Source organism: Rhinatrema bivittatum, chromosome 8, assembly GCF_901001135.1.
Source record: "Rhinatrema bivittatum chromosome 8, aRhiBiv1.1, whole genome shotgun sequence".
Taxonomy (NCBI): domain Eukaryota; kingdom Metazoa; phylum Chordata; class Amphibia; order Gymnophiona; family Rhinatrematidae; genus Rhinatrema; species Rhinatrema bivittatum.
Genome location: NC_042622.1, coordinates 43,087,577 through 43,109,463, shown reverse-complemented (window position 1 = coordinate 43,109,463; position 21,887 = coordinate 43,087,577). Strand labels below are relative to the sequence as shown.

The following is a 21,887-nucleotide window of genomic DNA, read 5'->3' as shown; positions in this document are numbered from 1 at the left end:
AACCACCTTTCTATAGTTTTAACACAAAGTTCATGCTAAAGAGGTAATGAGATGCAGAACTATGCAAAATAGTTCATTATCTATTAGTATAGCAAAAACATATATGCAACTGTTTAACACATTGATGCAAAAAACGTAACTGTACTTCAGGATTTTGTGATACTGATCGTATACTTTATAATTTGTGAAAAGATGTGCCCTATTTGCATTTAATCAATATGCGCTATAAACACTGCATTTATGCATATTAATGGCCAATGTAAGTGCACATTAGTACCTCAGCCTCTAAGTCTGAAAACTCCAAAGTGGGTCTGCTTTCAACAAAATCTGCTTCAAATCTTTTGAAAACCCAAACCAAATTTTTCATCTGCTCTGGATTTCTTCAAAGATCTTTTGTTCATCAAACCTCTTTTGAAGAAGTTCACCCAGTCCTGAGTCTACCTCCTTTTCAGTACATTTTTGTAAAAACACTATTTATTCTGCATTTGTTCCGCTGGGATACCAGTATCTAGCATTTTCCAGTAGGGTGGTAATCAAGGCTGTTTCAAACTCAAAAACATTCCATCAAAAAAATAAATCTGTGTCAAGTGAACAAGTGGTCTGTCTTAATCTGGCTTTTCTGGTCAACATATGTAAAACATGCATACTCTTGACCTAGGAAAAAGTGAAGGCTGTACATCCTACCTTGAGTGAGGATTAAAGCTCATAGGCCAGGGTGATCATGCCCACTCTGTCCCCTCTCTAAACACAGATGCGCTACACTTTAACATAATTCTCAGTCACTGGTAAGGTCTCTGGAAATAAAAGGACTGAAGATTTTTCTCAGTGCCGCTTTCCAGTTTAAAATGGAACTTTGATGAGGCAACAATAAAAAACAAAAATCCAATATAATATACGCAGAACCAAATCTGGCAAAAATGCAAAGCCTCACCCAGGAGGCTGGTTAAGTCACCTGAACAGAAGGAGAGCCTACGGGGATTTGATTACAAATACTGGAAGGACCAGATAAACCTCTCAGTGTCTGCAAACTGAAGAAGGCAGAAGGCAGCAGGTAGCGAGGGAACAGGAAATATCATAATGGGTGAGTAGAATTGGGACCCATTATAGCACACTACTAAATCTTATCCCTGCCTCTCCCTAACTCTTATTTGTCAAGTTTGTCTGTCTTAACTAGACTGTAAGCTCCACGGGGCAGGGACTGTATCTTATGTGAACCTGTATAGTAGTAGTAGTAGTAGTTGTATTATAGCTTGAGCTCACTTGCACCTCAGCTCCTTTAAATAGGATTTGATACTGCAAGGATTTATAATATTTACTTTATCATTTGTGATTTTACTCTTAATTTCTGTCAGCCTTTCACTGAAACTGGTATATTGGACTACTTAAAGCTTTTACCAAGAGGAGGAGTAGCCTAGTGGTTAAAGCAGCAGGCTATAAACAAGGGACTGCAGCATTCGAATCCTGCTGCTCTTCTTTGTGTTTCTTTGTGGGTAGGTCACGATGGCTTCAATTATGCATAAACTATAAACCTTCTGGGATAATAAAATACCCACCATACTTGACTATAATCTGCTCTGAAGTGCTAAAAAGCAGCATGTAAGCAAATGAATGCATTTTAGTGTAGATATTGTCATGTATTCTTTCCTGCCCAAGCGTATGCGACAGTGCAGTTAAAACATTAACACATTTAATAACTGGATATGAACCAAGTTAAATATTCTGGAGCATGAAAATGCTCATTGACAAAATATAAGCAATGTAAGGTGACTTTGCCTTAAAGCATGCATTTTAAAATATTTGCTTTGATTTCACTATTCGTATTATGTCAACCAATATCAAAGACAGCCAAAAAGGGTCAGACATGGAACGGTTGAGAAGGGACTCCAAAAGGACACAATAACAGGTTTTGCAGTTGAAGAATGCAGTGTAGGGAAGGGAAACGCTTCAAAACGTGCCAGATTTATGCCTAATACTCCGTTTGTGAGATAGAGGATGATGCGGCACTGACTTTCGGATGCGTTGCCTGAGTCAGGGCTTTTCAAACCTTGTCCTGGGGACCCCACAGCCAGTTGGGGTCCCCAGGACTGTGGGACTGTTCAGTTTGGAGAAGAGATGTGTTATAACTGAGTATGTTTGTAGACCCTAGATCGGGGTGAGAGCTGACTCCACCCACAGGGAGGAGCCCTGTGGGGACTCACCAAGATAGGCGTGGCCTCAGCTGAGACGGGCACAACAGCAAAGAGACTTTATTATACAGGAACGTAGGATAACCTACCAAATGGGAAGAGAGAGACACAATCCAGAGGAATGGGTAGCTCACTGATAATATCCCTGGTAGTAGTCCGCAGAGCGAGGTACGCCGGGGAATCCCTCCTTTGATGGAACTTCCTGTATCGATCCGATAGTGGCCTGCAGCGCGGGGTATGCCGAGAATCACAGGAGGATGTTGCGAGCAGAACAGGAAGTCAGCAGAGCTGATTAGCAGATGGTACTCGCTCTGAAGTATGCAAAGAAGGGTGCTGAGGCGATCACATTAGTGGCCCAAGGCACGGGGTACACCGGAGGTAGCGAAGTCACAAGGCTGAACCAGACAAAGCCCAGAGTAGATGTAGAGAGACTCCAGGCAGGAAGGCCCTCCGAGGAGTGGATAGCCAGAACGTGACAAGGCCCCCGAGGAGCGGGTACCTAAGGCGTTCAAGTCTCTTGGTCAGGAACGAGTTCAGCGTAGTGAAGTAAAGCATCTCCGACGGAGTGGAATTCAGCAGGAAGGAAGTCCTTGCTAACTCGTAGGTAGCTCAGACGGGCTGGTTCAAATACACGCAGGCAGATGACGTCATGCAGAGGGGACGCCCCCGAGGTTCCCGCCATGATGTGTATAAGATGGGGCCTGGCATGTGTGCGCGTACCTTAGGTAATCCCCGATTCAAGATGGTGGACGGGATTGCCCACGCCGTCCCAGGAACGCTGATGAGAGCAGCATGAAGAGCCAGAGGTTACCAATTGTCCAACAATTACTGGTGCAGGCAAAAAGGAGGTGAGCAACAGAGGTCGCAGCCATCTGCAACCGACAGGCACAACAAGATGACTGAGGGGGGATATGATAAAGGTCTACAAAATCATGAAAAGACTGGAACAGGTTAATGTAAATCGGTTATTTACTCTCTCGGATAATAGAAGAACTAGGGGGGCACTCCATGAAGTTAGGAAGTAGCTCATTTAAAACAAATCAAAGAAAATTCTTTTTCACTCAGCGCATAGGAATTCGTTGCCAGAGGATGTGGTTACGGCAGTTATTAAATGGGTTTAAAAAAAGATTTGGATAAGTTCCTAGAGGAGAAGTCCATAAACTGCTATTAATCAATAAGTAATAGTAGCTTGCCAGGTACTTGTGACTTGGATTGGCCACTGCTGGAAACAGGATACTGGCTTTGATGGACCCTTGGTCTGACCCAGTATGGCATATCTTATCTTCTTATTCCCCAGGACAGGATTGAGAAGCCCTGGATCACATATCTAATCACGAAAGCTCTTCAGCAGACACTTGAGCTGAGAGCAGGAACTTTCTCACTGCCACTGCTGCACCCTGAGTCATTCTTGGTGGTGGGTAGGCAGGGACCCTGAATAGAGGACAAACGCCCTGGGCTCTGCACTTTGAGGGATGCTACATCACCAAGGTAGCTCCATCCCCAACACTTAATTTCAGCATTCCTGAGCCCAGGTGTAGTTAGTTTGCCCCAAGGGCCCGGACCCTACAAAGATCAGCCCTGACTGCACCAGTGCTACAGCATTCCTTCTTTTATTCACAGTCAGGCACAGCCATTTACAGGCTGAACCTGTGCTGGCAAATAAACCATAAGGCCCTCTATGGTATGTGAATAAACCTGAATTCATGTTTTCATTATGCTTGACATTTCAGCTGTGTTTGATATGCTCGACCATCAAATCCTCCTCTATTGTTTAAGAGAGTGCAGGATCTCTGACACTGTGCTGAGTCGGTTTAAATCAAATCTCTGCGAGCAATGCCAGCAAATGAGGATTGGCTGTTGTTGCTCTTCATGGCATCCTGTATGCACTGGAGTTCCACAAGGCTCGGCTTTGCCTGCACTTTTATTTAACATCTATATGTTGCAGATTTGCAAGTTACTGGCCAGGATTTGCACAGGATATAGATTGCATGACGATGGCATACAATTAAATTTTGTATTCCAGTGCTACCATCCTGGGTTGAAACTACTAATATAGTTTCTCTCTGCCTATCCGAGGTTAAGCTATGGCTCACACACAAAAAGCTTGTGACTACCCTTGAAAGAAGGCCTGGGGGTAGTCTGTACTGTCTGGCCGTTGCTATTATCCATAACAGAAGGCTTGAAGTTGGCCTGCATGGAGCGGTAGTTGCTAGTGCTACTATCCTAAAAGAAAAACTTGCTGGGCAGAATGGATGCACCATTTTGACCTTTATCTGCAGTCTTTTATTAAGTTACTAATCTCGCTAAAACAGGGATACTGGTTTTACAGCAGTCTAGTATTGATGTTATACCATCGCCTTCTCTTGTTGAAAACATCAAGCTACAAGTTGTTTCTCCCACAAAAATCTTGGGAGTTTAATTGATTCAAACTTGACCTTTTATCAACAAATTTGTGGCCTTAGGCCTTTATTAAGATCTCTGGACTTTCGATCAGTAGTCCAAGCTTTAATTTTGCCTTTGTTGGACTGCTGTTTGCAAACTGTAGGATTACCTGTCACGTTGATGAAGGCGCTGAAGCTCTTTCAAAACTCTGCCGCTCACGCAGCTTATTTCGGGGTGGAATATGAGAGACCGTACTATCCCGGTCTGGGGTGATCTACATTGGCTGCCGATCCACCGGCGAGTAAACCATAAAGTTGCAGTGCTGGTGCATAGAACGCTCGATTGTTTTGCACGGATACAGGCTCAGCTTTGTGTGCATGATCCAACCCATTTTGTGCGATGAGGTTGGAAAGGGGTATGAGATGTTCTTTCTTTGTGACTGGCACGCTTCTTGGCTGAGACCAGGGAGAGGGCTTTCTAAGTAGATGCTCTGACCTTCTGGAATTTGTTGCTGGAAAAGTTTGCGTCTGACTACCTATTACAATTTTAAAGATCCTTTTGTTCAGGCAGACATTTTCATGAATCTGTTTAGCGGTCTCTGTTGCCTATTTTTTTAAAGGTAGATTCCAATTAAGTTACTTACTGTATTATTGTGCAACTATTATGTTACTATAAGTAACAGTAATACAGTAACAGTAATACAGTAATACAGTAAGCAACTATAAGTTTACTTACTGTATTACTGTATTACTGTAATGCTTACTGTATTACTGTTACTATAAGTAACAGTAATACAGTAACCATAATACAGTAAGCAACTATAAGTTACTTACTGTATTATTGTGCAACTATTATGTAAGTTAATTTGTATGCCACCTATAGATTTAGCAGTAGATGACTTATACATGCCCTAAATAAATAAGTGCATAAAATAAATTCCTCCTGCAATGTGTTTTCTTTGTTTTTCTGTAAAAAGCTACATTGCATTCATCAAAGATTAAAGCAGACAAATTTTACTGCTTTGCATGCATGCAAGACATCTACGCTTGCTAACCTACAGTGTCCTTATGGAAACCAAATTACAGCGTTTGGTTTCAATGATGAGATGGTTAGATGCATTTCAAGATTTCGTACCACTGCAGGCATGGAGAGAAAGGCTTTGGATCCTGAGAAGTTCCGTAAGGCGTTTTAATAATATCATATGCTTGAAATATTGTACATAGCAACAAGGCCTTGAGGGCAGTTCTCTCAAGCAAAACAAACATGGATATGTTTTCATTATAATTTTGAGTACCATCTCGGTGCTTGGCACAACAAAAGTGGGTTAGCTGATCTATGAAAGGTAGCCAACCGTCTGGAGAGCCCACAGGATGGATAATGGGAGACCACTGAAAAGGGTGCTGCACTAATCCAGTCAAACTGCTTTGGAGGCTTGGATTAATAGCTGAGCAGGGCTGCCAGTGGCAAGAATGCAGACAATGCAGAGAGATTACAAGTAGTTGATAGCAAGATTTGACTATTGCAAAAATATTTGTTTAGCGAAAGATACAACAGAATGGAAGCTCACACCTACATTTTTTAGCACAGGAAGGGAGCTGAGGTTTGATGAAGTGCAGAAAAGAATGGAAACAAAAATGTGTTTTCTTCGTGTTCAGTTTCAGTCAGTGGACAGCAATTAAGTGATTGTGAAAACAGAGATGAGGAGAAAGAAGAAAAACAGTTGCGTGTCATCACTGCATACATGATAATACGCATAGGTAATTACAGATACAAAGAGGAAAAGCAAACCAACCAAAGACAGATCCCTCAGGAACCCCGAAGGTTGAGAAGATGAATATTTCCCCTGGCAAGACATCCTAAAGGAGACTAACCGAATGAAAAACAGGAAGGCACAGACAGGCTAGGGTGGAAAGAAGGCAGTTGTCCAAGACTGCAGAGAGGACAAACACCAAAGAAGAGAGGTCTTCCTGGCAACAGCTAGAAAAGAAGAGACAGGGGTGCCAGTTGATCTACGCCAAGAGGCCTGCCATGCAACATTCAAAAGAAAACTCAAAACATGGCTTTTCACTAAAGCATTCACATACGGTAGTACTTATCACCAAAACTCCGTCATTCCGCCTCTCTCCATAATCTCTCCACTGACTATCTTCTCTCCCCACCACGCATTGTTATGTTCTCCCTCCCCCCTCCCCTAATGCCCCTCTCCCCAACGTACCTGCTCCCATCAGTTTCTCTTGCTCTATCTCTATGATCTCGTACATGATAAATATCAATCACTGTCGCTACCAACTTGGAAATTCAACTTTATGCCATTATCTACATAATCACTCTACTGTACATTTTGTAAATAGTTTTTTACATCCCTGCTGTATAACCGCCCCAATGCATTTACTGTAAATAGCTCCCTGCAACCTGTTTAATTCCTCCACTCCCTACCGCATGTAACTCATGCAACCCATCTTCCCCTCCCTCTATGCAACCATTGCAACCCTTTTCGCCTCTGCTTTGCATCCTTTGCATTACGTCTTTCCCCCTTCCCCCTCACCCTTCCTCCGCCCTCTTCCACCCTCTTTCCTTCCTCCCCTCTCCCCCCTCAAAACAATTTCTCAGTGTCATCACTTCTTCCCTTACAACTCCTAATTAAGTTTCCTTATCAAACCTTGTTGCCAATTGTATAGTTTTATCCACTGTTTTTTTGTATTAGTTCCATGTAAAGTCTCTGTTTGCTGAGTTTGAAGTATAATGTAAACTGAACTGATGTTTTCCTCAAAGTCCGGTATATAAAAACCACAAATAAATAAATAAAATAAATTAACTCTGGTACACATGGGGCCCATAATCCAAGTCTCATTTTACCTGCTTTACACTTGTAAGGGGTAAAAAAAAAGAGCCAGATCTGGCCTTGCAGCAGGGTCCGCTCTATTAGAAGGTCTGTGTGCGTCCATCTGTTACAGCCAAGTAAGCTGGGAAGGCTTGCATATCTGCTTCCAGCCGGCCCTTTAACCCCACCTTGGAGGACTTGGATTGCTCCTTGCAGAATAATAAGGGATCAGTGAGGATATCCCAGCATTTCCGGACATTTGAAGGCTGTGGAATCTGGGACGAGGAAGATCTGTAACCCTGAAGCAGATTCAGATAACTTTGTTGGCCTGACAATTTAACATGCATTGCTAAAGTAATATATGGAATAATTAAAAGGGTAGGCAAAGAAACCACAAAACGGTAATAAGTAAAGGTACAGATTACAGAAAGTACAGCATCTGAAACATATCTCAGATTTTAATGCCAGACCATGTTGTCCCTGGTGAGGTTTCATTTCTGGCCTGGTGGCACGATACCTCATAAGCTATAGTCGCTATTTCTCCTCCTTCCCCAGGATTATAAAGAGTTTATGTTGCTCGTTCTTTTGTGCAAAGGCTTGGATTTTCTCCATCGCCTTTGGGAAAAGTGCAGCTCAGGAGGCAATGCATTCTGTTTCTATTTCTTCAATGTTGCATTGCATGCAGAGTCTGGATTCTTGGGGTTTCCAGGTTAATTTTTGTCTGCTTCTTTCTGTTTTCAGTCTGGGATCATTGTCCTGTATTTGGTGAGGGTCTGCCTGTTTCTTTGCTTTGTGACTGAGGAGAGATTTTTTTGCTAGTCTGTGTATTTTCTGTGTAGGGATCTGTAGCAGCCCAGTTTGTTCTGTTTCCCAGTTTGCTCCTCCCAGTAGGTGGTGTATTATTATTCTAGGACACAGTGCAGTATTTGCATTGTGTCTTTTCATATGTTAGGTTGTACTTGATTGAGTTCCAAGTGTTAGTACTGGACTGGTATGGCAGGTTTGTTACCTTAGGTGCCTAGTGTGTTTTTTCCAGGGTTTTGTGTTACTTCACAGAGAACCTGGTAGTGGAAGGAGTTTGTGTTGCTGTTATTGTGTTGATGCTAGTATCTGACTATTCTTTTTTGCATGGTGATTAGTAGGGAGACAAATCCTAATTCCGTTCTGCACCTATTATTAGGAGTTTTTCTGTGGACACAGAGAAGCCGATGTAGAAAGGTGCGATCAGCCAAGGAGTTTTGCGTGCAAAAACTGCGCATTTCTAAAACAGGAGTGCTGCTTAGCGCCCATACATGGAAATCCCATGCAAATGAGGGACTCCCCGATACAGAGAGACTACACCTGGCCAGTGCCTTTTTTAGCACTGGAAACCTAACTCCGGATCAGAGCCAGAGGTAAGATTCCAGTGCTACTGCAGTGGCACTTAAACCCCTTAAAAAATGGGAAGAAAATGTTCAAAAAAGTTTAAAAATGCCCATAAATAAGTATTGATTTATCTGAGTCAGTGGTAGCAGCTGCCAGACAGCCAAACAACTCAGCACTTATCTGGCTATCTGGCGCAGTTTACTGTTACTTAGACGGATAAATTCTTATCCGGCTAAGTAGCGATCACCCATGCCAGATAGCTGGATGAATACTGACTTATCTGGATATCTGGCAATAGCTACCTACTGTATTTATCCAAGTAACAGCATTTATGGCTGTCAGGGATGCCTCTCCCGCTTCCCAAGTTAAAATGTGCGTTAGACATATGTCAACCACACATTTTACTCTTAAACGCACTTTTTTTTTAAACTCCCGATGCATTTGCATTTCATTAGCCTACTGCATTGGAATTTTAAAATAAAATTAATCTGGGCGTTAAAAATGTGTACTAAAAACCAGCACACATTGGGCCGGATTTTCAAAAGGTTACGCGCACAACCTTTTAATATCTACACCATTTTCTTTACATACAAGTTACTGCATCAGCCTGAGAGCAGAACTAGAGATGTAGGATGTCAGTTGGGGTTCGGGCCCATTCTGCATAGTTTGGGGTTAATAATAGACCCTGCTGAACCTGATCGTAATATTTGTAGTATAAGAACATAAGAACATAAGATATGCCATACTGGGACAGACCAAGGGTCCATCAAGCCCACTATCCTGTGTCCAACAGTGGCCAACCAAGTCACAAAGTCCCAAAACCTTAAATGAATAGATCCCAAGCTACTAATCCTTATTGATTAATAGCAGTTTATGGACTTCTGCTCTAGGAATTTATCCAAACCTTTTTTTAAACCCAGCTACACTAATTTCCGTAACCACATCCTCTGGCAATGAATTCCAGAGCTTAATTATGCGTTGAGTGAAAAATAATTTTCTCCAATTTGTTTTAAATTAGCTACTTGCTAACTTCATGGCATGCCCCCTAGTCCTTGTAGTATCTGAAAGAGTAAATAACAGATTCACATTTACTCATTCAAGTCCTTTCATGATTTTGTAGACCTCTATCTTATCCCCAGTCAGCCCTGTCTTCTCCAAGTTGAACAGCCCTAATCTCTTGACCTTTCCCTGATAGGGAGCAGTTCCATCCCCTTTATCATTTTGGTTGCTCTTTTCTGTACCTTCTCCATCGCAACTATATCTTTTTTGAGATGCAGTAACCAGAATTGTACACAGTATTCAAGGTGCGGCCTCACCATGGAGCGATACAGAGGCATTATGACATTTTCCGTTTTATTCACCATTCTCTTTCTAATAATTGCTAATATTCTATTTGCTTTTTTGACTGCCACAGCACACTGAACCGATGATTTCAATGTATTATCCACTATGACGCCTAGATCTCTTTCCTGGGTGGTAGCTCCTAATTTGGAACCTAACATCATGTAACTAGCATGGGTTATTTTTCCCTATATGCATCACCTTGCACTTATCCACATTAAATTTCATCTGCCATTTCAATGCCCAATTTTCCAGTCTCACTAGGTCCTCCTGCAATTTATCAAAATCCGCTTGTGATTTAACTACTCATACCTTCTCCACATACAATTAAAAATTATGCATTTATAATACCAGATTTTACATGACCAAGGACATTCTGAGGTAAAAATAGCACTTTCCAAAAATATGTATTGCTGTAATGCCAACCAGAAAACTGTGCAAAAAAAAATAAATTAAAAAGGTATTTGGAACCCATAGGGTATTAGGCCTATGGTAACGTGTTGGGTGTAAGCTTGGCCCTCAGAAAACCATGAATTACCATATAATAAACCTCCCATACCAAAATACTATTAACTACCAGCACTCAAACAGTAACAACCTACCTATGAAAAGACAACACTATAAATATTACACCGGTCCTAAAACACAAATACACCTCTTATTAGAAAAATAGAACAAGCCAGGCTGCCATAGATAATAGGAACATAAGAAGTTGCCACACCCGTTCAGATCAAAGGTCCATCAAGCCCAGCATCCTGTTTCCAACAGTGGCCAATCCAGGTTACAATCACCTGGTAAGTACCTAAGCATTAAATAGATCCCATGCTACTGATGCCAGTAGTAGCAGAAGCCATTCCCTAAGTCAACGTGATTAATAGCAGATTATGGACTTCTTCTCCAGGACCTTATCCAAACCATTTTTTAAACCCAGCTACACTAACACAGAAACTACATGTTAGCAGAACATCTCCCCTTGTTCACAAATGCAGAACGCAGACAGATCCTCACCAAATACTAAATAAACAGACCATATAGTGTAAATAGAAACATACAGACAAAAATTGAACTGGAAACTGCAACAAGCCTGACTCTACATATAGTACAAGTATGGAAAAACAGAAACATCACCATTCCTCATAAAACATCAAACAATAAAATCAATAAATATAAAACATAATAGTAAAACCATATTCATAACAATGATAATATTTCAAATAAACTGACAAATAGAACATCTGGTAATTAAAAATTCATGTTAAACTTTCCCAAATGACAATAAAATATTTCAAAACAGCTGATACATCAAACACCCAATAATTAAAAATAAGGATTAAATAAATCTCCTGCTGTCCATACCTGGGAAATTTTGATTTCTAGATGTCCTGAGATGGTCATGGTTTAGCAGGAAGAGGGGAGGGAGTTATTGCATACATGGTCAACCATACACACACACATACACACTCATTTGCTCTCTCTCTCACATGCTCAATCATACACACACACAAACAGTGTGCTCTCTCTTGCATGTTCAAAAATACCCTCTCACTTGTTCGCTTTCTCTCACATGCTCATACACACACACTTGTTCACTCGCCCACATGTTAAATCATACACACACATGCTCATTCACTCTCTCCCACCTGCGCAATCATACACATGTTCATACGCTTTCACACATGCGCAATCATACACACATTCCTATGCTCGCTCTCAAATGCATAATCATACACTCATATGCGCTCTCATATGTTCACTCATACACTTGTATGCTCTGTCACATGGTGAAGCATATACACATGCTCATATGCTCTCTCTCTCACATGCACAATCTTGCAAACACACGCACACATACGCACGCTTTTTATTTTCACCTCTGGAAGCAAAGGGTCAGCAGCCTCTTCCTTCAGCCTTTAGGGCCCACCAGACTTCCCCTTTCTTCCCGCCTCCAGGTTTACTGCTCCTACCTCCCTGTGGGGAGGGGTTGGAGCATGAGAAGGGAGGTCAATGCTTCTTGTGCCCCGCAGGGTGCACTGCTCCTCACTGGGGGGGGTGGGGGGCGAGGAAGGGAGGTCTTACGGGCCTTACTGTTCCTCACTGCTGGGACGGGAGGAGCCGATGAGGCCCTGTGGGATGAGCTGCTTCGCATTGCCGGATCTGGGCGAGGAAGAAAGAAGCCGATGCTTTTCACAGGCTCATGGCCCACAAGAATCTTCTGCCAATGCTGGGAGAGAGAGAAAGCGGCCAATACGTTCTGCGACTCCCGCAGGCCAGTCTGCTCTTTATTTCCGGTGCAGGAAGAGGGAGGAGAAGCCTGATGCCAGTGCTTTTGGCGGCACCATGGGCCGCACCGATCTTCACTGTCGGGGCGGGAAAAGGGAGGAGGACACCGAAGGTTTTTTATGCAGCCGCTGTGCTCCTTATTGCTGGTGCAGGGGGAGGAAAGAGACCGATGCTTCTCTTGCAATGGCACCTCTGGTGGATGGAGCTTATGGCTGAGGCCACATTGGCCATAGGCCAACTGCAGCTCTTACTCCTAATGTGGAACCTAACATTGTGTAACCACAGCAAGGGTTATTTTTCCCTATGTGCATCACCGTACACTTGTCCACATTAAATTTCATCTGCCATTTGGACACCCAATCTTCCAGTCTTACAAGGTCCTCCTGCAATTTATCACAATCTGCTTGAGATTTAAACTACTCTGCATAATTTTGTGTCATCTGTAAATTTAAGCACTCACTCATTTGTGCCCTTTTCCAGATCATTTATAAATATATTAAAAAGCACCAGTCCTAATATAGATCCCTGAGGCACTCCACTGTTTACATTTTTCCACTGTGAAAACTGACCATTTAATCCTACTCTCTGTTTCCTGTCCTTTAACCAGTTTGCAATCCACAAAAAGATATCACCTCTTATCCCATGACTTTTTAGTTTTCTTAGAAGCCTCTCATGAGGGACTTTGTCAAATGCTTTCTGAAAATCCAAATACACCACATCTACTGGTTCACCTTTGTCCACATGTTTAGTCACCCTTCATAAAATAGTAAGAGATTTGTGAGGCAAGACTTCCCTTGGGTAAATCTATGCTGGCTGTGTCCCATGAAACCATGTCTATCTCAATGATCTGTGATTTTATTCTTTATAAAAGTTTCACAATTTTTCCCGGCACTCAAGTCAAGCTCACTGGTCTATATTTCCAGGATCTCCCCTGGAACCCTTTTTTAAATATTGGGGTTACATTGGCCACCCTTCAGTCTTCAGGTACAATAGACAATTTTAATGATAGTTTACAAATTTTTACTAATAGATCCGACATTTCATTTTTTAGTTTTTCAGAACGCTGGGGTGTATACCATCTGGTCCAAGCAATTTACTACTGTTCAGTATGTTAATATGGCCTACTACATCTTCCAGTTTCACTATAATTTAGTTCAATTCATCTCAATCATCACCCTTGAAAACCGTCTCTAGAAATGGTATCTCCCCAACATCCTCTTCACTGAAGCAAAGAATTAGTTTAGTCTTTCCGTGATGGATTTATCTTCCCTAACTACTCCTTTAACCCCTCAATCATCTAACAATGCAACTGACTTCCTCGCAGGCTTTCTGCTTCAGATATATTTTTTAAAGTTCTTATTATGAGTTTTTGCCTCTACGGCCAACTTCTTTTCAAATTCTCTCTTAGCCTGTCTTATCAATGTCTTACATTTAACTTGCCAATGCTTATGCTTTATCCTATTTTCCTCTGATGGATCCTCATTTCAATTTTTGAATGAAGATCTTTTGACTAATATAGCCTCTTTCACCTCTCTTTTTATCATGCTAGCAATTTTTGACCTTCCTTCCACCTTTCTTAATGTGTGGAATATATCTAAGATGATATTTTTAAACAATGTTCATGCCTGTTGTACACTCTTTACCTTTTTAGCTGCACCTTTCAGGTTTTTTTTTTTATATTTTCCTCTGTCAAAGTTTCCCTTTTGAAAGTTAAGTGCTAGACCCATGGATTTTCTTACTGTCCCCATTCCTGTCTAAAATCCTATCTAGGTGACGCATGAGGTCCGCCAACATCGTACCAGGTAGGCATGTTACCAGGTGGCCCACCAGCCACCCAACTATCTACATTCCTAATAATCAAATCATAAACTATGATGGCCAACCTAATCCTTCCGTCCTGGGTAGTAGCCCTAGGAGACACATGCTCGGTACGAGAGGACAATGCATCACTTGCAGGCCGATACAGTACAGTGTGCTCCAACGGAGCGCACTGTTAGCCTGCTATTGGACGTACGTTTTCCCTTACCCCTTATTCAGTAAGGGGAGGAAAACGTGCGTCCAACCCGCGGCACCTAATAGCGCCCTCAACATGCAAATGCATGTTGATGGCCCTATTGGGTAAGCGCGCGGGATCCAGTAAGTAAAATGTGCAGCCAAACCGCACATTTTACTCTAAGAAATTAGCGCCTACCCAAAGGTAGGCGCTAGTTTCTGCCGGCACCGGGAAAGTGCACAGAAAAGCAGTAAAAACTGCTTTTCTGTGCACCCTCTGACTTAATATCATGGCGATATTAAGACGGAGGTCCCGAAGGTTGTAAAAAGTAAAAAAGAAAAAGAAAAAAAAATTTAAATTGGGCCGGCAGCTGTCAGGCCGAAAACCGGATGCTCAATTTTGCTAGCGTCTGGTTTCCGAGCCCGTGGCTGTCAGCGGGCTCGAGAACCGATGCCGGCAAAATTGAGCGTCGGCTGTCAAACCCGCTGACAGCCACCGCTCTGGGCTAAAAGGAGGCGCTAGGGACGCTCTAGCGTCCCTAGCGCCTCCTTTTCCCTGTTTCTACCGCACCACCTAATTTGAATACTGCATCATGCACACCGGTGAGGGGCCGGTGCGCGCGCCGGGAGAGCGGGCGTTCGTCCGCTCTCCCGCGGACTTCACTGAATCGGCCTGTTGGAGAGCAGATCCTTGCTACAGGATCATTTCCTGCTGCACCAGGTTGATGCTTCCTGTCCAGAAGAACTTCCTCCTCCAAGGCAGCACTAGGACTGTCAGACTGGACTTGGGACTTGGCTACTATGTCCCTGACGTTCTCATCTATATACCTCTCTATCTGCCTCAGCTCCTCCAGGTCTGCCACTCTAGCCTCCAGAGATCTGACTCGTTCTCTGAGAAACAGGAGCTCTTTGCACCGGGTGCACATATACAACTTCTCCCTGGCAGGTAAAAAATCATCATGTGACACTCGATGCAAAAGACTGCTGGACTGCTGCCTTCATCTTAATTTTGTTCAGTTCCTAGTTAAGTTTAGGTTGCTATGGGATGCATATAATTTCAGTCCTTTAAATTTATTAGTGTATTCACTATTTATCTGGTAGTGACCTACAAAGGGATGAATATCCCAGAGAAGTTATCCAGTTATTCAGCTAACTTTAGCCAGATAATTTGTCTGCACGTCCACGTTGGGTTTCCTTTTAAGATGAATAATTGCTGTTTTAAACCATGCCACAAAAATTCCCTCAACTAAGAGGTTAAGTAAAATATTTTAAAATGTCCTGTAGACATCCCTTCCTCAAGCCCAGCCACCCAACATTAACAACAAAGTTGGAGCAGCAGACCCGCCCCCTCTCTTCTGCCCATTACAACACAAATACCACGCATGGATACCCCATCCCTCAAGCCCACCTGCCCAAACTTAATTACAAATGTCAAGCAGTGAAATTCCCTCCTCACCTCTACCAGCCTATTAAAAAAAATATCCAAGTCAATCTCCCTCTACCATTTAAATAACCTCACATGAAATCCTTATTTCCCCTCCCCCTCAAGACCCCCCCCTCCCCAAACTTTTTCACTGCCCCAAAATCCTCTAAAATAGTGATTCCCACACTTGTCCTGGGGGACCCACCAGTCAATCAGGGTTTCAGGATGTCAGCAATGAATGTGCAGAAGATAAATCTGCAGGCAATAGAGGCCGTGCATACAAACCTACCTCATGCATTCTCATTGTGGATGTCCTGAAAACCCAACTGGCTTGTGGGTCACACGGGGCAGGTTTGAGAATCATTACTCTTAAAGATCTCCCAGCTGAGCTGAAAAGAAGACAAACATTTAGTGATCTCCCAGCTCAGAATCTAGAATTAAGGAGTATGTCGTACCATGAGATTCAGGAAGAAGATGGATGAAGTGCTGAATAGTTATTTATTTCTTTGATTTAGATTCCACTTTTCAGCACTTCAAATTGGATAATACATTGAAATCATCAGCTCAGTGTTCTGCAGCAATCAAAAGAGCAAACAGAATGTTAGGAATTATTAGGAAGGGAATAGTGAATAAAACAGAAAATGTCATAATGCCTCTGCATTCTCCATGATGAGACCACACCTTGAATACTTTGTGCAATTCTGGTCACCACATCTCAAAAAAGATATAATTACACTGGAGAAGATACAGAGAAGGGCGACCAAAATGATAAAAGGGATGGAGCAGCTCCCCTATGAGGAAAGGCTACAGAGGTTAGGACTGTTCAGCTTGGAGAAGAGATGGCTGAGGGGGGATATGAAAGAGGTCTTTAAAATCATGAGAGGTCTAGAACACGTAAATGTGAATTGGTTATTTACTCTTTCAGATAATAGAAGGACTAGGGGGTACTCCATGAAGTTAGCAAGTAGCACATTTAAAACTAATCAGAGAAAAGTATTTTTCACTCAAAGCACAATTAAGCTCTGGAATTTGTTGCAGAGGATGTAGTCAATGCAGTTTGTGTAGCTGGGTTTAAAAAAAGGTTTGGATAAGTTCTTGGAGAAGTCCATTAACTGCTATTAATCAAGTTGATTTAGGGAATAGCCACTGCTATTAATTGCATCAGTAGCATGGGATCTTCTTAGTGTTTGCCAGGTACTTGCAGCCTGGTTTGGCCACTATTGAAACAGGATGCTGGGCTTGATGGACTTTTGGTCCTACCCAATATGGCAATTTCTTATGTTCTTATGTTCTTACATTGAGGAACTGTAGGTATTTAGGTATTATTAATATATTCTGACATATTTACCTAACTGCTTTGTTATTGCTAGACATGCATCTCCTTTTTTTTGTTGATATATTAAATCATTTTTTTGAAAAGACCCTGCTATTTCAATCTCTTTAGTAACTTTTTTCTCTCTATGATATCCGGTGCGCTATTGGAATACATGAAGCAGCTCTGTTTACAACACTCACAATATAAAGAACTTTGCCTCTGTTTAATGAGAAAATTATAATAAAAACCAAATTACTTGGAGAGACCAGTTCAAATCCTTCATATTTCCTATTTAATGGTAAACTAACTGAAAATATATTATGCTAAATGAAACCCAATACCCAAGTCTCTTTTCTTTATTCTTAAACCTGTTTATCTTTCTGTTAATTCTGTTTGCAGCTTTGCAGTTCACCAAAATTGACCTGCAACTTCATTCTAATCGGAGTGAACATCATACAGATCACTATCACAGCCAGGAGCTGATATTAAGGCGAGGACAGGACTGCAAGGCTACCCTGACCCTTAGTAGAGCTGTGCAGCCGAAAGAGAAAATAACATTTACTGCTGAGACAGGTAATCTAACAAGAACCTCTCAATGGCCAGTCTACCCCTATCATATGTATGTCACAGCTGAGCACTCACGGATGGGTACGCCCAAGCCAACGCAACCCACAAATAGGAGAGTTTACATAGTTACGTGGCAGGATAAAAAATAGGCCTGTTAACCTTCTGCACAGACAGAATCTCTAACACAACACACAGACAAGTCATTTCTATAGTAATCATTCCCAAACATGTCCTGGGGACCCCCCAGCCAGTCGGGTTTTCAGGATATCCAGAATGAGTATGCACGGAAGAGAAAAAAAGCTCCTGCTTGCTTTATTAGACATTTTGCATCGTGAGATTGATAAAGGAAGTTCTGGTGTTCCAGTGCAACTAGATGTGTCATCTGCTGTTGACATAGTTAATCACACATTTATTACACAGGTTGGCTCAAATAGGCCTGGGAGGAATGGTTCTTGCGTGATTTAAATTTTTTTTAGTTAATAAACAATGATGAGTCCAAATTGGAAAGCCGCGTTCTACCTTGCAAACATTACTGGCATGTGTACCTCAAGAGTCTTCTCTAGCTTCTACTCTATTCAATATTTACTTACAACCACTGTATAATGTCTTACCACCCTTAAAATTAGCATTTTTTGTTTCTGCAGATGACATGCAGTTTTACAAACCTTTCAAAAATGCCGTCTTTCCAGAGTTGTTTTTCAACCATTGTACGAATATTGTTAGTACTTGGTTGAGGACAAACTTTTTATCATTAAACATTGCTAATACTTCTTTGGATAGGCAAGCCTGAATCTCAGCTCTGACCAATAGTATTGAATTACAATATGCCAGTATGCAGTTGCCCATTGGGAATTGTCATAGGCACTGGGTTAACACTGAAACTTCAAATCAAGCAGGGCAGAACAGATGGGATTTTTTTTTTCAATTAAAATCTTGAAGCCTTTGAAGCACTTTCTATCTAAGGAATTATTTAGCTCTGTGTTGCAATCATTAACTTTTGGGCAAATAGACTATGGCAATGGACTATATTTTGGCCTTCCTAATACTTATAGTAGAACTTTGTAACTGCTCCAACATGCAGCGGTGAGAATATTGACAGGAGCAAAATGACATGAGTATATAACTCTAGTCTTGAAAAAAATCTTCATTGGCTTTCAATTAAATGGAAAGCACAGTTTAGATTAATAGTTATTATTTGTAAATTATTTAACACTGATCATCCCTGCTCATTGGTATAGCTTGTAAACAGGCATGTTCCAGGATGTATATTACGCTTGTCTGGTACTAATTTATTGGTTATTCCAAATTCCAATCTACATGGAACAAGGCGTTCTCCTTTGTAGCACCCAAGTTATGGAATGATCTGCCAGCTGAAGTGGTTCTCAACCCAGTCCTTGAGATACACCCAGTCAGTCCAGGTTTTCAGGATATCTGCAATGAATATGCGTGAGACAGACCTGCATACAATGGAGGCAGTTCATGCAAATCTATCTCATGCATATTTATTGCAAATATCCTGAAACCCGACTGGCTAGTGGATTGAGAACCCTTGCTCTACACAACGCTCCCCTGACAGAGGTAATCTCTATCACACCTCATGTACAGGTAATTGCCAACACTCTCACCTCACAGAGAAAAATAACATGATAATCTGTTATAGACTGGATGGGATTTCATGACATTCCTTGCATTAATGTTGCATCACAAAGCTAGCTGCATTAAAGTGCTTTGGTAAGTGAGTACAATGTTAGTTGACAATATCATAGACCTTATGGAGTGAAGTTGTACCCTCCACCATTTTTAAAGCCAGCATATGTTAGACACCATCCCTGACCTTGCTCTCCGGTAGCGCTCATTCTGTTGACCCCCAATATACTGCCCACAATATTTCAGCAGCTCCAGTAGGAGATGGGGGAAAACAAATATCCTACAAAAATGGCAGAAAGATTTGTTTAAAAAAAAAAGCCTACTTTGATGAACATTTTTTGCCACCAAATTAACTGAAACAGGTGGAAATTAGAAAAAAAAAATCTCCCACCACTGCATTTGCAAACCCTTCTCCTTTTTAATATCTAGTGAGTCACTGTGGCAGATTTCACTGTTACCATCTTCTGTGTGGAAATTCTCTGGCTAAACACATTTACTGTGAACTGTTTCACAAATATGACAATTTTTTCCAAATGATCGCAAAATTATTCATAAAATTGAAAGTATTATTTTTCTCACATCAGGCCTGAAGACCATTTCTACCTCTAGCAGAGGTTCTGAGATATACTGCAGCACCGTTCATCTCAGCCAGGCATTATACAACAGTCAAACTGTGCCCATCTGTATTTTCTGATTCACCTCCTACTGTACTATTGTACGGCACGCGATTCTCCAACACAGCAGCAATGGCCGCTCTGTCGGAGGCCTCTGGCCCCGCCTCTGGGCCGCCCCAACCCCCGAACTGCACCTTTAGTAAAGCCCCAAAACTTACACACATCCCGGGGCTTTACACGTGTCGCCGGACCTTTTTAAAATAGGCCCAGCGCACGTAACCCCCCTCTACGCACATAAATCCTCTGGATTTACACGCATAGGGCTTTTAAAATCCGGCCCTAAGAGTTGCTCCCCTAAAGGATTTCCTGTCATTCAATTTATTATCTTATCAGTCAGACCCATGTGTCACAATCGGTTATATCAACCTTTAATAACTTAAATTAGAAGTTACCCACAGCAGTACTGGGTAAAGCTGGGAATAGGTTTTGTAACCTATTCAGTTTGTTGAAAGATAACCAGTTGCCTATGGAAAGGACCCTGACAGTCTTAAAAACCTCCATTGCAAAACATGCTTTAGTCTAAACATTTCAGAAGTAAAAACCATGCTAATGCATGGATTTTCTAGTACTTTTCAACTTTGAACGTATTAAAAATGACCTCAACCTTATCAGACCAAGGTCTTTTTCAATAGGCTTCATACTAGGTCAATGAGCCTCCTCCCTCCCAAGTTTGGACATAATCTGTGAATGTTCACTGAAGTTATCATGTCCCTAAGCAGACGGACAGACTGAAATCTGTGCTCTAGCACTTTCAGCTCTGTCTGAAAAACACTAAAAAGGCATCATCTCTATCCAAGTGCTTTATTGATTTTAGCGAGCTCATAGAGCTTTATGAACTAATTGACTTGATGCTTCAGAAATCAGACTGCTATATGTCTACAATGATTTATTATTAAGTTACATAAAAATATTGTTCACTTTTCTTTCCCAAAGTGACGGTTCCAAAGTCAACGTTCCCTCTGTCTAACTCTGCAAGTCCAGGCTCCTGGAGCGCAGTCCAAAACTTCAGTAGCTCCAATACTTTGACCATTACTATCTCCATCCCAGCTAATGCTATCATTGGATGTTACAACCTAATAGCTAATATTACCTTTGGTCAAACAAGTTCACCCATCCAACTGGGGAAGTTCATACTGCTCTTCAATGCATGGAGTCCAGGTAATATGTGCTTCTTTTATTGTTTCCATTATACTAAAGATCATCATTATTTCTCTCTCTTTATCTTAAAAGGCTTCATTCCATCAGCATAACAGTCTTGCTGAGAATTGAAACCATGCACTGAAATCCAGTTTCCTAATGTACAAGCTAATTTTTTTCTAACTCCCAATGCAGAGTGATAATGTTATGCTAATGCATCAGGAGTTACAATGCACACATATACAGTTAAAATGTGCGTTCAGCACAGGCTAAACACACATTTTAAACACGTGTAGCACTTTGGGTGCAGGCCTAGCCATAGAGGGCAGGAACTGAGTCTGAGAGGTTTGGCAGTGGGAAAAGGAGACGGATAAGCAGAGAAAGTACTTGACGGAGACGGGGAAGGAACCCAAGAGACGGGCCGATATAGAAAAACCTGTGGGAGAGCTGCCTTCATGGGGCAATTTTTAGTAATCTGTGTTGCTACTTGCTGCAAGATCAGGACATTGTAGTACTAGGTAATCTTCAATGGGAAACTAAAATTGCATATAAGTTATATGCGTATAAAGTACCTACTACTACTACTATAACTACTACTACTTACCATTTCTAAGGTCAAATGCATGCAGCTAAGAAATACTAGATGTGTAGATACACATATGAGACAGTTCCTACTCCATGGAGCTTACAATCAAACAAACCTGAGTACTTTGCAGTTTGCACCTCCTGTTCTTGCAAGTAGTACAAGTAGTGGATC

The 21,887-nt window shown here is 41.7% G+C and overlaps 1 protein-coding gene across 1 annotated transcript in view; it reads left to right on the top strand.

Moving 5' to 3' along the window:
* Positions 1-959: 959 nt before the first annotated feature.
* The window catches only part of LOC115098269 (protein-glutamine gamma-glutamyltransferase E-like), a 54,613-nt gene continuing 33,685 nt past the window's right edge, over positions 960-21,887 (top strand). Inside the window, exons 1-3 of the mRNA XM_029614761.1 lie at positions 960-1,081; positions 17,505-17,678; positions 20,927-21,151. Of these exons, the coding sequence (XP_029470621.1) occupies positions 1,078-1,081; positions 17,505-17,678; positions 20,927-21,151 (403 nt within the window). The 5' untranslated portion in view covers positions 960-1,077. The remainder of the gene's footprint in view (positions 1,082-17,504; positions 17,679-20,926; positions 21,152-21,887) is intronic.